Here is a 15,295-nt window from a genome sequence, read left to right on the forward strand (position 1 = left end):
CCCCTGTGATAGGCAGAATGTTTTTCTGGACATACTACCGGTGTTGGGTTGAAATGTTAATCCTTCACCACAGAGCTCTGGTTAGACCCACAATGACTCTTTGCAGTGTCCTTGGATGTTGCCAAGAAAGTAGGTGAAGGCTTCACAACAAGGTTCTCCTATAATGGAGACAATGGGAGAGGTTGAGTTAGAATGAAAGTTTGTTACTTTTATTTTTTAAAAATACATAGAGCTTTGGTGAACAAAGCCCATCCAAAGCCATTTACAACAATAAAAAGACATATGCACACACACCAATAGTACAAAAAAATCCAAATAATGGCTTGTCACCCAGTGAAGAGAAGCAAAATTCGCACCTTGAACTTCTTGACTCATAGCTGTGTTGTGCAATGGCTCCTAAATATATGAGATCGAAATTATTTTTCCCTTGAGCAGTGAAATGTTGGCTTTCCATTTTTACTTGGACTTCTAACAGAAATTATTACACTTGGGACTCCAAGTGGTTTTCACATCCTCTGTTCCTTCGTCTCTTAATGCACAATGATTATTTCTGAAAATATGCTGACAGCGACACAGCGTTCAGAAGGCAAGTATAAGCACTTCCAGAAAATCCACTTAACTGGAACAATGTCTAGGAAATGCCACCTTCAGCAGTTATGAAGGACCTTTATTATCTTAATAGAATAAAAGCAAGTAGCTTCTCTAATTCATCTCTGCATTTTCTTTGAAAACGTACTCTTGCTACCCCAAATTTCTAGGAGGCTAAGGCTTGATGTGGCAACAGTATAATATTTGGGCAGTGTGTCTCAAATGTAGTAAGTCATTTGAGAATAATAATGGATTTGAAGATGAGTTGGAGAAGAAGTGTGTATTATTGCTGTCTTGTGACAAGAGGATGGTGTACCAGTTCTTCCCATGCTTCCAGTGTTGCAACCTCAGCAATGTACTAAAATCAGTACTGAAAAGGTGGATACGACTCGATGGCAAAGGACGTCCCTTGAACCCAGAACGCCACAGGTTCATTCTCTAAATGCAACCTCTAGCAATAGGACTCTGATCAGAAAGAGGCATTGATTCATCCATTTTGGTGTACCTCCTCCAATACACGAAGTTGTCTTATGTCTGAACATGCATTTATTATGAGAATTCTGCCTTTCTGTCCCCCTCCCCAAAAGGGTATCTAGAGATACATCAAACAAAAATGAGGCAGCCTAAAACACTATTATAAACCAGCTTTAAAGATACCATTGCCTATCAAATATGTTAGACTGCCAACATAGGCTAACATTAAGAAGCAACACTAAAAAAGAAAGCCTGCAGCAAAACATAGGCTTTTACCGCTTGTCAAAAGGTAAGCAGCAAAGGAGCTATGTTTCCTGTCAAGGATGTTAAGACAGTCTTGGCACCACACCAGAATAGGTGCTGTCATATTTCTGATGGGGAGCGGAGAGGAGTGGAATGAGCAGGGCTTCAACAGCCAACCTCAGTGGTCTCTTGGCAGTCTCCTATTGAAGAAAGTGTTTTTAAAATATATTATTGTCTTCAGTTGGTTAGGTCTTATGCCCAGAAACAAAGGGGTAAGGAATGACAATGGCCAAGCATCAAGGTTGTATACACACACTGATCTGCAAACTCCTCCCCCTCCCCTCAATTGACACTCCGGGAGCTGCATTTTGGGCCACCTATAATTTTCCAGCCCACCTATAAATCACATTAAACCTAATCTGATCTGATGTGAGTATGGCGTGAATAAACAAGGCTAAATCTGAGTTCTGGAAAAGGGGCAGTTAATACAGCTGCGCTCAGCTCCCCCGCTTAGTGAAAAACTGAGCTGGGTTTTTAAGCTGGAAAAAAGGCTATACAGCTATTTCTGGATCATCACCAACAGTACGCCTATAGTTAGTTTGTCCTCATCAGTTCGAAAAGCAATAACTGCCACCGATTCAAAATTTTCACTGGCTTCCAGCGTTTCAAAACATGGAGTTGGATGTTGACAGCATCCTGGTATCAGCTTGGCATGAGTGATCTAATCCAGCCAAGGATTTCATATACTAGGGATGGGGAAGAAATTCAGGCAGCTCACACACAGTTTAATGTGAACATACCTAATTTCTACTTTCGTAATTGATACATAAGCACAGCAAACTCACAATGCAGTTCTCCACCCCCTAAAAAGTATATGGGGTAGGAGTTGGGGAGGAAGTGTACACAAATGTGCATTTGTGTAATTAATTCGTTATCACCAGAAATTGCTTGCAAAAAAGTGTATGTTAGGTAATATTACATATGCAAATGTATATTTTGTAAAAAAAATAATTACCCAACAAAATGCACATGAAAAGACACACTTTTTAAAAGATTTCTTTAAAAATGCAGACGTGGACATGGAGCAAACCAAATTTAAGGCAAGAAATGTGTATAACAGATGGATATATTTGCCCATCCCTAACCTGTAAATTATTTCGGTGGTTAATTTACTACCTTTTCGACCAGGGATGGAAAACCTGCGGTCCTCTAGTTGAAGCTGGATTCTCCACGCCTAAAGGCCCCAGCAAGGGTTGGCAGGTTTCCCCCACTCTACCCCATACACTCAAAACAGCAATCTGGATTTAATCTTTTTAAAATACAATTTGTGTAATTGCACCCAGAACATGCCACAGAAACACTGTTTTGCTGACAAACATGGAAGAACCTTGAGATAATGATGCTCGTAAACAACATAAAAACACCTTGCCAGAGTCAGAGATCCATTTAATTTTGTTTGTTTCTAAAAGCAGTAACTAACAGCACCAGCCTAAACATGTTTAGCATCAAGTAAGCTCCATTCCGTCTATGTTTATATAAAACATAGTCTGCTTAATATACTGGTAATAATCTCTCTGAAGGGGTTTAATAACAAAAATATAACAATATTCAATGCAGTTTCCTTCCAATGGCGGTATATACACGGTGTATCTTTACAGGACATTTGAAACACATTATTTCAAAGAATTCTAGGCCCTGTAGTTTACCCCTCACAGTTACAACTCCCAGCATCCCTTAAACTACAGGATTATTTGAGGGGTAAAGTGCTTCAGAGACATAAAAGAGAAAATGCAGCTGTATTGTCACAAAACTGAGTGGGGTACAAGCATCAAGAGTTAAGAAAAGCTTAAGTAAAGATGTGTTTATAAGAGGCTTTTAAAATGCCATCGCTATCTCAATCTCAGAAATTCACTGGACTTACTCCCGGGTAGGTGTGTATAAGATTGGCCTAGTTTGGGCCTGGGAAGCTTTTAATCAGGGCATGCCAGCAACATGCCCTTTTGTCTGCTTTCTCACATCTGCATGTCAGTTATACATACAGCCTGTATGTACAAGTTCTCCAACACTAGTGACAGCAGTTGAGAGGCCAGGAATGGGGAACCAGGTGTGCTGGGACTCTTAATGTCCATTAGCCCCAGAGAACATAGCCAATTGTTGGCAAATACGCAATATCTGGAATGCCCACAGGCTCCCCACCCTTGTGATAGAGCTATCCTCGAATTTGTCTTGACGCTTCTTTCTGGCCATCAAAGGTAGGCCATTTGAATCACAGAATTATAGAGCTGGAAGGGACCCTAAGGATCATCTAGTCCAACCTCCTTCCCCTGTCTCTTGTGCTGGGTTAACTCTGTGTTGTGTGATGAGGATGCTTAAGATACTTAACTGGGAAGAGATTACAGTGAAGGCCGGAAGAGAAGGTTGTGCATTCTGGAGGAAAACCCACAATTTTTGAAAAAAAATATACACTGTCTATTTTTTCCACATTACATTACACTTCATTGGATGGCAGGCACTCAATTAAAGACTTTTAAAAAAACCACTGCCTTTTAACCCTTTGATTAAATTTTAAATAACTCTGCATATCACCTGAACTCCAGTGAAGAGTTAGGCTAGCATAAAGCCAACCATTTTTGCATATTGCTGTAAGCGATAGAAGGAGACAGATGTCTTTGCAACTTCGTGGAGGGTTAAGAAAGGCTGGGAGTAAACCTCATTGAATTCAAGGGGACTTCTGAGTAGACACGTGCAGGATCCTACTGTTACTGTCCACTTAACTTATGCGGCTTTAAGGCTCTTACTAAAATATACAGAGTTTGTACAGCTTCTGCCTTTTCCCCTGAAGCAGACATGAACCAGCAGCTTGGCATCGTTACAAACCTTTAATTACTGGGAGTTTGTGGTTCCTGTTTACCAAAAACACACTGCAGGAAAGCAGTATTGTTAAGCCATTTCTCACCAGCCACCTAAAGCAAAGCAAACAGGGTCTTAAAGTACAGTACTGTACTAGATTTTTTTGGGGGGGGGATAGGGATCAAGAGGAGATATTGCTAAGCGAGGAGCAGAAACCCTTTGCAGAGTATTTGGAGAGGTGTAACAGACAGATACATTTACAAGTAGGATCTGATCTGTGAGCAGCAGTAATTAACAACTAGGATATTGTGTAGAGTGAAAGAGATGATACGCAGCATAACAAGGAACAATTGGAAACCCATGGGGGATGGGGTGGGAAATCCAAAGGTATTAGATACATACAGGTAATCAAAAACTATGTATGTATTAAAATTCTGTAAAATTATTATTATTATTATTATTATTTAAAAAAACTAGATTTCTGGAAAAAGAATGTGATTAGAAATCACCATGTGTGTCATCTAAGAGTCGTTTCACCTAAGATACTGGAAGATACAAGTTATTTCAAGGTTGCGGGAGAATGGACTCTTCATCTGCTCAGAAACATTTTGTTTCCTTTCTCTCCAGCTGTCATAGTTTGGTCCTGGATCCAGCAAGGCCAGCCAACCCTTTTTGGGCTGCCTGCACATCTCCCAATCATGCAAGCAACTTCTAACATCATATGACTCTTAAGAGAAATCATCTATGCAACTTTTTATTACATTGCAAACAAAGTGAACATTTTGTCACTGGCTTAAGCAGAGACCCACCCAGTGACTTCACTCTCATCTTGCTTTACAGCCTAAGGTAAGGAAGATGAAGGAGCCCTTCTGCTCCATGTGTGTTCTTAAAACAATGCTTCTAATGCCCAGGTGCAACGGAAGCCTAACAGTGTCTACTCAGAAGTAAGTCCTAGTGAAGTCAATGGGGGTCCCTTCCAGCAAACTAGGATCAGGAATGGACTGCAACTCTTATGGGTTGATAGAATCGCACTTTAGCAGCGCGATCCTAACGCATGTTCACTCTGCAGTACGACCCACTGTCCAGTGGGGCTCCCCTACTGCTGTTACTACGTATCCCAAACTTAATCCTACTTGTACAACGCCGTCCATGCACATAATATAAACACAGAAAAGAGAGAGGAGTCGCTCTCCGAACGAGCGTGTCTATCCAGAAAGCAACCCCCTCCTTTTCAAGTCAAACTTTCTTTTTTGTTGTTGTTGTTGCTCCCCTTCCAAAAAACAAAAACAACGCTCCATGCTTGCACACTGATGCAGATCAGGAGTTTTTGACGGGGCGGAGAAGGCTGCAGCCCAAGTCCTGCACGCTTGCCTGGGCATAAGCACCTCTCATTGCGAGAGCAGTTTTTGCAAGGGGTAGTGGGGCAGGGATCCGCTCCGCAGCAGCAGGTCCCTGCTACGGAGGATCAGTTTGGTGATCCGCGGAAGGCAGCGGGAGGCGATCGGCTTCCGTTGCTTCCGGGTGGCGTCGCGGGAGCCTGGGCTGCTGCTTCTCTCCCCGGCGCGCCGGCACCGACCTCCTGCACCAACTCGCTCAGCATGGAGATGTAGATCTTGGCCATCTGCAAGGTTTCCGCCTTGGAGAGCTTCCGCTCGCCTCGCAGCGCGGGCACGACGCTCCGCAGACGGTCGAAGGCCACGTTGAGGACTAGCATGCGCCTCCTTTCGCGGGCGTTGGCGGCCAAGCGCCGCCGCTGCCGGATCCACGCCCCGCCGGGAGGCTCGCCAAGGCGTCTCCAAGCGCCTTGCGCTTTCTTGTGCGCCGCAGCGGGCGCCCCGTCCAGGCGGCGGGCGGCACTCAACGTTGCCCTGACGTGATCGCGGCAGCCAGATCGACCGGGCAGCTGCTGATCGGGTACAGTCCAGGCAGTAAGTGCCGGCTGCGAAGAGTTCGCTTGTTGCTGAGCCGGCGGCGCCCTTCCTCCTTCCCTCCATTCCTTGTGCCAAGAGGCAGGGAGTGTCAACGGACTGGCGGTTTCAAAACCGGCCCACCCTAGGGACTGCTGTCGGGAGCGGAGATCTTTCATTTTAGCTCCGATTGGGAGATCTGGATGCCTCTCTAGATTGCAAGCACACCCTCCCACTTTCCTTTTTTTTCCTCCGAGGAGAGCACGTGCGAATGAGCAAGTCAAAGGCAGGGAGGTTGGTTTGTTTATATCGCTGAGCTTGGGGCGCAGGGGGAGGACGAGACACGCGAGGCAGATCACTGGGGAAAAGGGAGTCGGCTTGCAAACAAAACCCACGGGGGGTTTCAAAACGATACCGTGACAACTTTTGTCACTTTCAAAGGAAAATTAAAAAAGAGGAGGAGGAGATTGGGGTGGAGGGAGTCTATTAAGGGAGTTCATTCAATTTGGATTAGTCTCTCTCGAGTGATCCTCTGAAGTGTGGCATCAGGAATCAAAGAGGCGTTAATGCTCTAATCTAAAATGTAATTAGATCCTTCCACATGGAAGGATCGCATGCAGTTTTGAGTTTGAAAAAGGAACAGGGTTGTTTAAAAAAAAAAAGCTTTGGAAGGCAAGGACAATAGTCATTTAGTCATTTTATTATTTCCCTTTACTATCTGGAAATCTCGAAGTGGTTTGCAATAAATTAAAAGTACCACAGATGCACACAAGGACAAAGTACAATAAAAACAACGTTGGGTGATTTACAAGGAGAAAAAAAAATTACAAATACATAAGCTATCATCACAATACAGTATGGAAATCAAGACAGAGAGCACTGCAGGGCAGCAGAATGCAAAGTCTCATCCTCACAATCCATTCCTCATAACCACTACAATCATTCACTACCACATACATTAGCAACCAACCACTCATGTTCCACAATATTACAACCAATGTGCAAAGGATCACTGCCAAACATACATGTAAGATACCTGCCCCATCTCTGATGTGCTAATAGTCAAGTGAAGTGAATACAGTGTGGAACTAAGACCTGGGAGACCAGGATTCAAATTTTCGCTTGCTGCCTTCTGGCCCAACCCACCTCACAGGGTTGTTGTGGGGATTAAATGAGGAAGGAAAGTGCCATGCACACGGCCTTCAACTCATTGGAGAAAAGGCGGGATATAAATGCAATAAATCAATAATTATCCCGTCTCTCACCTGGGAAGGTCTTGCTACTACAACCAGAGCAGGCTTTTCACTTGTGTGTTTTTAAAACTACTTCCAATCCCCAAAATAATTGTACCATGCCCGGTACTGCACAATCCCACCTCTGAGGTAAATAACCATTCAGCTCTGGTAGCAGACACAAATGTCAGCCTCAGCAACCATGGTGGCCTTGAGGGTCACAGCAAACTCCATTTGTCATTACCTTGCAGCCGTGGAACAACTTCTCAGTGGAAAATTTCCCGCTTCCATTAATTCTGTTAAATGATCTAAAATGGAGGCGTTTGGGGCCTAGATCTTGCAAACAAATGAGGTAAGTAAAGACTCTGTCCTGACTGCCCGCTCCCAAAGCTGCACTGTATGAATGTCACGCAGGAGATCCATGATTTGAAACACCAACATTTTTTTATTTTCACTTAAAAGCAGGGTTCGGGTGTCCCATGACACCCTCAAGTGCTGTGGCCTGTGTAGAACATGGCCTTGCTTGCCTGGATTAGAAACCTGTAATTTTTGCCTAGCTGGAATGAGGCCTACTATACAACGAAATATCTTCAAGAAAACACTCATGACTTTTATTAACATTTAAGGCTACCACAGTCAAATGTGGCAGGAAAACACTGCTGTGGATTCGCATTTTCTCAGCATTATGCTATTTTAGGACTATGCAAAACACACACATACACAAGTTTAAGATGCTCATCTGAAAATCTTACTACATTCTGCCATAGGTGCTGGAAAGAAAAATACAGGACAGCAGCATTCTCTATACATCAGAAATAAAGGGAGAAATAGCACAGAATAGAAGGAACAAGGTCATAGGCCAAGTCCCATGCTTTGCCCCACCCGCTTTTAGCTGTGAAGGGTTCCTCACTTGTGTAAAATGACAATAAAGAAGACACATTGCGTCAAGCATGTCTCCACAACTCCCTCATAGTGGGACAATCGGGTTGCAACTCATCCTGCTCGTCTCACATCCCCATTGCTGTGCTGCCCCTTCTGGAGTACATGTAAACTCGTTTATTTTTATTTTATTTTTTTGTTCCACAGTGAACCAGAGTACTGGGGTGGGGGGAGGACAAGGAGAAGAGAAGGTCAGGAGAAGTCCCAGTTCCTCTTTCACAGTTGCGTTGCTAAGGAGACACACAGGACCTCCATGTTGGAATAACAACAACTCCAACTTGCCCTCACAAGGCCTGCTCCACAGTATCTTGAGGTACTGGAATTCTGAGATGGCACAATGGAGTCTTCCATTTCAGACTGCGGGTGAATACTCGCCTGTAGTGAAAAACAAAACACCACTGTGCATGTGGAAAACGAGAATGGCAAGGAGCAGACTGGGGCTGGAAATATTCTCCCTGCTAATACTGGCTGCTTTTTACTTGCAGGGATTCCTAACCCACTTCAGGTAGCTTTAAAGACAGTATTCCTGCCACCACCACACCTAAACTTTGAAGTGGTTCAGCCACTCTCCTGAATGCTTCTATATGTGTAAAGCCGATATGAGGCAAAGTTTGAAGGTCTTGATGTGCAACCCTGCCACGATCCTGCCGCCACTTCAGCACTTACAACCCCTTCTCCAAATTAACCAGTGCTCCATGCTTGTCAGTTTTGGTTGTTTCTGTTCCCACCTCTCAAACACAGTTTTCTAGTATGCTGAAGAAGTTTGGGGTCTTGCACCTTTTAATAGTCATGTACATGAGGGGATTTCTAAGCCACGCCTGCTGAAATTGCCTCCTCTATGCAACTGTCAGAGGCACAAGAGGCCTGTCTTCTTTCTCACTTAGCCCCCATAGATACTGCATTCAACCAAACCTTGTTGAATGTTTATCACCACTATCCAGCTCTAAAGCGAGTGCCCCCCAAACCTGAGTGTGCAACTTACACATCATTTGCGCACGACCAGGGGGCCGGATTTAGGTTTGATGAGGCCCTAAGCTACTGAAGGTAATGGGGCCCTTTATATGTCCAGCTGTCCTTTGTCACTGTTTTTTGTGTTGAATATATGCTATATGGTAATTTATGGACCTAATAGGTATCTAAAGCCATTTGCTTATGGAGAATGTAGGCACCCTATATATAGAAATGAGCAAACCAGTGATATTTTCTGGAGCAGGTTAGCAGGCAGGGCCCATTATTTACTTCATAGGAGCCTACACAACACCAAACACTGTTGTTGTATTTAGGTTTTATTTTATTTGTTTTTTATCTTATATTTTGGAAATGTACATCCAGTTTTTTTCCCTTTAAATTTTTTGGGGGCCCCCAAAAGAGTGGGCCCCTAAGTTATAGCTTGTTTAGCTTCTGTGTAAATCCAGCACTGCATGTGACAATGTATTTAAGATTTTCTCCTGCCTTCTGGCAGAACATGCAACTTGGGTCTGTCTGGAAAAGCAGTGGGACGCACTCGCCCTTCTCTGCAGCAGAGTCAACTGTCTGGAGCATGGGCTATTAGGAAGACTGCCTACAGGGAGCCCCATGGGGAAACATCCCATAGGCCTTTAGGCAGGTCTGGTCAATAGTTAGCGCTACCAGTCTACCCACAAGCCCTTTCCCCTGCCCCACTGCTTGGCATGAGAAGCAAAAAAGGAAGCCTTTGAAAGTCAGGATTCAGATTACTTGGGAAGTACCGTATTTTCCGGCGTATAAGACTACTGGGAGTATAAGACGACCCCCAACTTTTCCAGTTAAAATAATAGAGTTTGAGATATACTCAACCGCAGATTCTCCACCCGGCGTATAAGACGACCCCCAACTTTTGAGAAGATTTTCCTGGATTAAAAAGTAGTCTTATACGCCAGAATATACAGTAAGCTGTGCTGAATACAGTAGAAAACCTAAGTAAACCCTGTCGTATTTGGGAGGACTCTGGTGGGAGGTGCCTGAGCAGAAAGCCGAACCAGCTGGAATTCTCAGGACATTTCCAGGTAAAGAGATTTTATTTTTGTCTATTGGTGGGAAACCAAGAAAGATGGGGATCCTCTTCCATACAGCTATTAAAGATGTAGGAGTTTCATCCTCTTTGGCCTCTGGAAACACTCTGCTTGTTACACTTTTGCCTTGCTGCTTCTCTAGAAAATTTGAGCTGGGGTCCTATTAATTTATAAGTGACTCTTGAGGGAGGGATTCGATTTGTGGCAAAAAGAGGATTCCCAAGGCAGCAGTGTCCCCAGTGCCTCCCAATGCAACATGGTGGCATCTGCAGGGCAGAAGCAGCAGGGAGAGGTACTTAACCCTTCTCCCACCCACTATTTTTTACTTTGCAATTCCTGGCTCAAAAACTAGGTTTCCTGATGAAATGGGGGAAAGGCAGCCAGGGTTGGAACAGGAGAACAGTTCCCTGTGTTATCAGACTATTCATTTGCCACCAGAAGCAGTTCTGATGGGCCCTTTTCAGTGCCTTTGTTCTTTGACAATCTTCCTGTATTTGCATTTTGAATTCTAAGCAGCAGAAGTTTGTCACAATTGCAGAGAGATGTAAAAGAGCATTAAATTGGGGCCGTGGGGGAGGGCACACCCGTGTTTTCTTTCTCCTGTTTCTTAAGAATGCCACAGCGCTACAGAAATCAGACATCCCTGTAGGGAGCCGGCATTAATGAAAGGTAATTCTGGGACCTGATTCCATATTAACCACTTTGAAAGGGTTTTGCTCTCTCTCGGATGGCTTTCAAACATCTATTAAAAATTAACAACTCAGCAGGACTAAAGTGCCTCCAAAACTCTCCCGTTTGCAGGGGCATTTGACGAAAAAAATGCAAGGCAGTGTGTTTGTGGGTGGGAAGGGACTGCAGAACTTGAGGCAATCAAGGTTACTTTTAAGAAGTTGGGTAGGTTTTCTGTACGGTTGGACTGCAAGGGTACCAGTACTCTTGCTGCCAGTGGTGCCATCAGGGCAGAAGTCAAGGGGCCCCATTCAGCAGATTGAGTAGAAGGGCCCATCATCACAGCAGGATTGGCATGCCACTATGGGGGAAAAAAATGAAGTCCTACATTGTTGTTGATTGTTGGCATCCGTCTATCTAGGGAGACAATGGAGTGCATCTCTGGGGGTGAAGTCAAACTGCCACATTAGCTGCGCTGAAGTGACCTCCCCAGGGTGCTGTGCCTGGGCAGTAAGTATGGAGGTCCTAGGGCTTGCTGGTGTGGTCCAAAGGAAAGCAGAGCAGTATATTTGGCACCAGCGTGGCTGCAGGAGTCTCTGGAACAAGCCGTACAAGGCACCATCCAACCATCTTAGATTTGTGTAGGATTTACCATATTTTTCACTCCATAGGGTGCGCCGGACCATAGGGCGCACCTCGTTTTTAGAGGAGGAAACAAGAAAAAAAAAAAAATTCTGGTTTTCCTTCTCTAAAAGCCCTGTTTTTTTTGAGGATCAGCTAAAAGTTTTGCAGCTTTTTTTGCAAAGGAAAAAGCCCTGTTTTTTTTTAGGATCAGCTAAAAGTTTTGCAGCTTTTTTGCAAAAGGAAAAGCCCTGTTTTTTTGAGGATCAGCTAAAAGTTTTGCAGCTTTTTTTGCATAGGGGGAAAAGCAAAGCTCCTTTTGCAAAGGGGGAAAAGCAAAGAGGAAAAGCTCTGTTTTTATGGGGTTCAGCTCACATGTCTGCAGCTTCCAAAGGAAAGGGATAATCTAATCAGCCAGTCATATGTAGCTTGGGAAACAAAGAACCTCCCTCTGCAGCAAAGGAAGGCGGGGCTGAAAGGGAGCCGGGGACTCTTATCTCTCTCCCGATCTCTTGCTGATCAGCTGCTGAGTGGGGTCCTTTCAACACCCCCTTTTCTCTTTGTAAAATAAAAAGCATGATCCTCTTTTGGCCCCTGGGCAATTCAGCTCCAGGGACCACCATTCGCTCCATAAGACGCACAGATATTTCCCCTTACTTTTTAGGAGGAAAAAAGTGTGTCTTAGGGAGCGAAAAATACGGTACTCCTTAGCCTTTTATTCTCCTAAATCCATCCCACAAGGCAGCAGAGGTTTAGGATCAGAGTCCCTAACTCACCAAAGGTTTGAGACCCATCAGCTACCCTTAGCTGGTTTAGCTGACCAGTCAAAGCTGTTCCTGGGGTGTGGCTGGTGTCACATGCTGGCAGCTTCTAGGAGCCACAGGTGAGAGCTGAGTGCAGGGTGGGGACCAAAGGTGAACAAACCACCCCAGAAGGAGCACGACGTGTCACCCACCAGAGGTACTACACCTCCCTTAACACCCTGTGCCCCCCAGTCATATATAGTGCCATCTAAAAAGCCCCCATTAAGTTCACAGTCTAAAATCGCCACCTGGCACCACTGCTTGCTGTATCAGACTAAGGTCCATTTTGCCTACTGTTTCGAACAGTTTGCTAGGAGCACACCAGCAAGACATGAAGGCTGTGCCCTTTGTCTGCTGCATCTGGTGTTGGGTGGTATACTGCTCTGGTATGCTTAGGTTCTCTCTCTTTTTGCCAAAAGTTATGGATAGTTCAGTATTCTATGGATCTAATGCTTTGTTGTTTTCTTACTAAACAACTAAAGTAGTGTCTGTTGCCAAAAATTGAAGCAGTAACTTCCATATGCCACCTATTGCTGCTGCTTATTGAGCTATAATGCACATACATATTTCTCTCTCCTACCTAGGTTGGAGTGTGTTTGGTATTTTTGCCTGGCTCAAAGGGGTCCTTGAGCTCCGATCATGCTGCTTGCTTGCTTGCTTGCTTGTCTGTCTGTCTGCAGGATAAAGGTGTATGAAAGTGTGTAGAAACCAGCTGACCGCATAAAATTCACATTGCTTGCTCCACCCACTGTTGCCTCTGGCCCCTCCCCCCCACTTGCACACAGCCGTCAGATGGTTGCCAAGAAGGAAATGCGGCCCCCAGGCTGAAAAATGTTCTTTATTCCTGGATTATACAGAAGATTCATCCAGTGTCAGATTGCAGTTGGAAGAGTCTTGCTGGGAGTACATGGCTTGGCACATTACTCTCTAAAGATGCTTAGAAAGTGCCTTGCCTTGCCTGAATCATGCCCTAAGAAGAGGTGGGAAGCCTGTGGGCAGCATGCAGTCCTCTGCCATCTTTTATGTGGGCCCCAGCATCTGCATCATGTGGCATCTCTTTTTGCACCACCATGCATCTCTTTTGGGTCTCTTGCACTGTCTCCTCTCTGCCACTCCGAGCTGACTCCCCTGGCTCAGGCAATTGCCGAGGACTGTGAGAGAAACAGTTGCCTTGCCCCAAAGTGGTTCTGCCTGCTTCCTCCCAGTCAGCTGCACACCTTCCATTTCAGGAAGTGCGGCCAGCTCGGATGCTGTGTCAGAAAGTCTCACACCACTGCAAGCAGTCCCATGGGGCTCCCTCCCCACCCACAAAAAAACCCCTGCGGTGTAGCTGAGCTACTGTTTCAGAGGACTTTCTTGATTCTCATTGAAATAAATGACTTAATCTAAAGTAAAGCGTTATTCAAAAGACTGTGCACTCCACCCACCCCCCACACATTAAAAATGCACAGCTTTCCCCACAAAGAATCATGGGAACTGTAGTTTACCTCCCATCGAGCCACAGTTCCCAGAACCCTTAACAGACTACCTCTGTTCATAGAATTGTATAGTTGGAAGGGAGCCTGCAGATCACTCTCTGCAGTGCAGGAATATGCAGCTGTCCCATACGCATTTAGACTTTATTTCAATAAGGAATGTAGGCTGAGAGGTTGCCCTGTGGAAAAGGTGGGTTTTGAAAAGGAATAACTGCTGGAGTTGAAGTATCTGGGCAGCAGGAAGGGCTGGAATAGATTTAGGGCCTGGAAACCGGGATTGCTGCTGCCAGTCAGTGTGGACCAGAATGGGGAACCTGTGGTCTTCCTGATATTGGACCACAACTCCCACCACCCCTGCCCATTGGCCATGTTGGCTGGGGCTGATGGGAGTTGGAGTCCAACAACGCCTGGAGTGCCACAGGTTCCGTGGGCAATGCTGAACCAGATGGACAGTGATTTGACTTAATACCCTATGTTCCTAAGGGAGAATGGGCTGCAAATCACCGATTAAGGGTTGTGGTGCTAATCATATCCAGAGATACACAGACCATAAACATGCATGAAAAATTGAGCAGTGTGTGTGTGTGTGTGTGTGTGTGTATTACAGTGGTACCTCGGTTTACGAACAGTCCTGTTTACAAACGATTTGGTTTATGAAATCCTCAAAACTGGAAGTAGTGTTCCGGTTTGCGAATTTTACCTTGGTCTACCAACAGAATGGGGACCCAGGTGGCGCTGTGGGTTAAACCGCAGAGTCTAGGGCTTGCCGATCAGAAGGTCGGCGGTTCGAATCCCTGCGACGGAGTGAGCTCCTGTTGTTCGGTCCTAGCTCCTGCCCACCTAGCAGTTCGAAAGCACGTCAAAAGTGCAAGTAGATAAATAGGGACCACTCCAGCGGGAAGGTAAACGGCATTTCCGTGTGCTGCTCTGGTTAGCCAGAAGCAGCTTTGTCATGCTGGCCACATGACCCGGAAGCTGTCTGCGGACAAACGCCGGCTCCCTCGGCCTATAGAGCGAGATGAGCGCCGCAACCCCAGAGTCGGACACGACTGGACCTGATGGTCAGGGGTCCCTTTACCTTTACCTTTACCAACAGAATCCGAACGGTGGAAGGGCGCCAGCGGTGGGAGGCCTCATTAGGGAAAGCGTGCCTCGGTTTAAGAACGGTTTCGGTTTAAGAACAGACTTCAGGAACGGATTAAGTTCGTAAACTGAGGTACCACTGTATTGGGGATGGCAATCAGCGGCGCAATAGTCATCTTCCGGCAGCTTCCTGTTTCCATTTGAGAAAGTACCTGTCACGAGACGGTCTCTAAGGAGAGTGCATCACCGGCGGTATGGCAGGCATCAAAAGAACAGGCATTTTTTGAAGAGTTTTTTGGGAGGGTGGGGAGTGGGAAACGCTTCTCCGAGAAAGGCCTTGCCGTTTTCTTTTGCGACATCATGGGGTGCACCGCAGAGACG

The 15,295-nt window shown here is 45.4% G+C and overlaps 1 protein-coding gene across 1 annotated transcript; it reads right to left on the bottom strand.

The window, feature by feature from the left end:
* Positions 1 to 5,530: 5,530 nt before the first annotated feature.
* Positions 5,531 to 6,342, bottom strand: LOC117046297 (class A basic helix-loop-helix protein 15-like). Its single transcript, XM_033148092.1, has one exon. It carries the CDS (start codon positions 6,239 to 6,241, stop codon positions 5,621 to 5,623), a length of 621 nt encoding a protein of 206 aa, XP_033003983.1. The 5' UTR covers positions 6,242 to 6,342; the 3' UTR covers positions 5,531 to 5,620.
* Positions 6,343 to 15,295: the final 8,953 nt, after the last annotated feature.

Source organism: Lacerta agilis, chromosome 5 (genome assembly GCF_009819535.1).
Source record: "Lacerta agilis isolate rLacAgi1 chromosome 5, rLacAgi1.pri, whole genome shotgun sequence".
Taxonomy (NCBI): Eukaryota; Metazoa; Chordata; class Lepidosauria; order Squamata; family Lacertidae; genus Lacerta; species Lacerta agilis.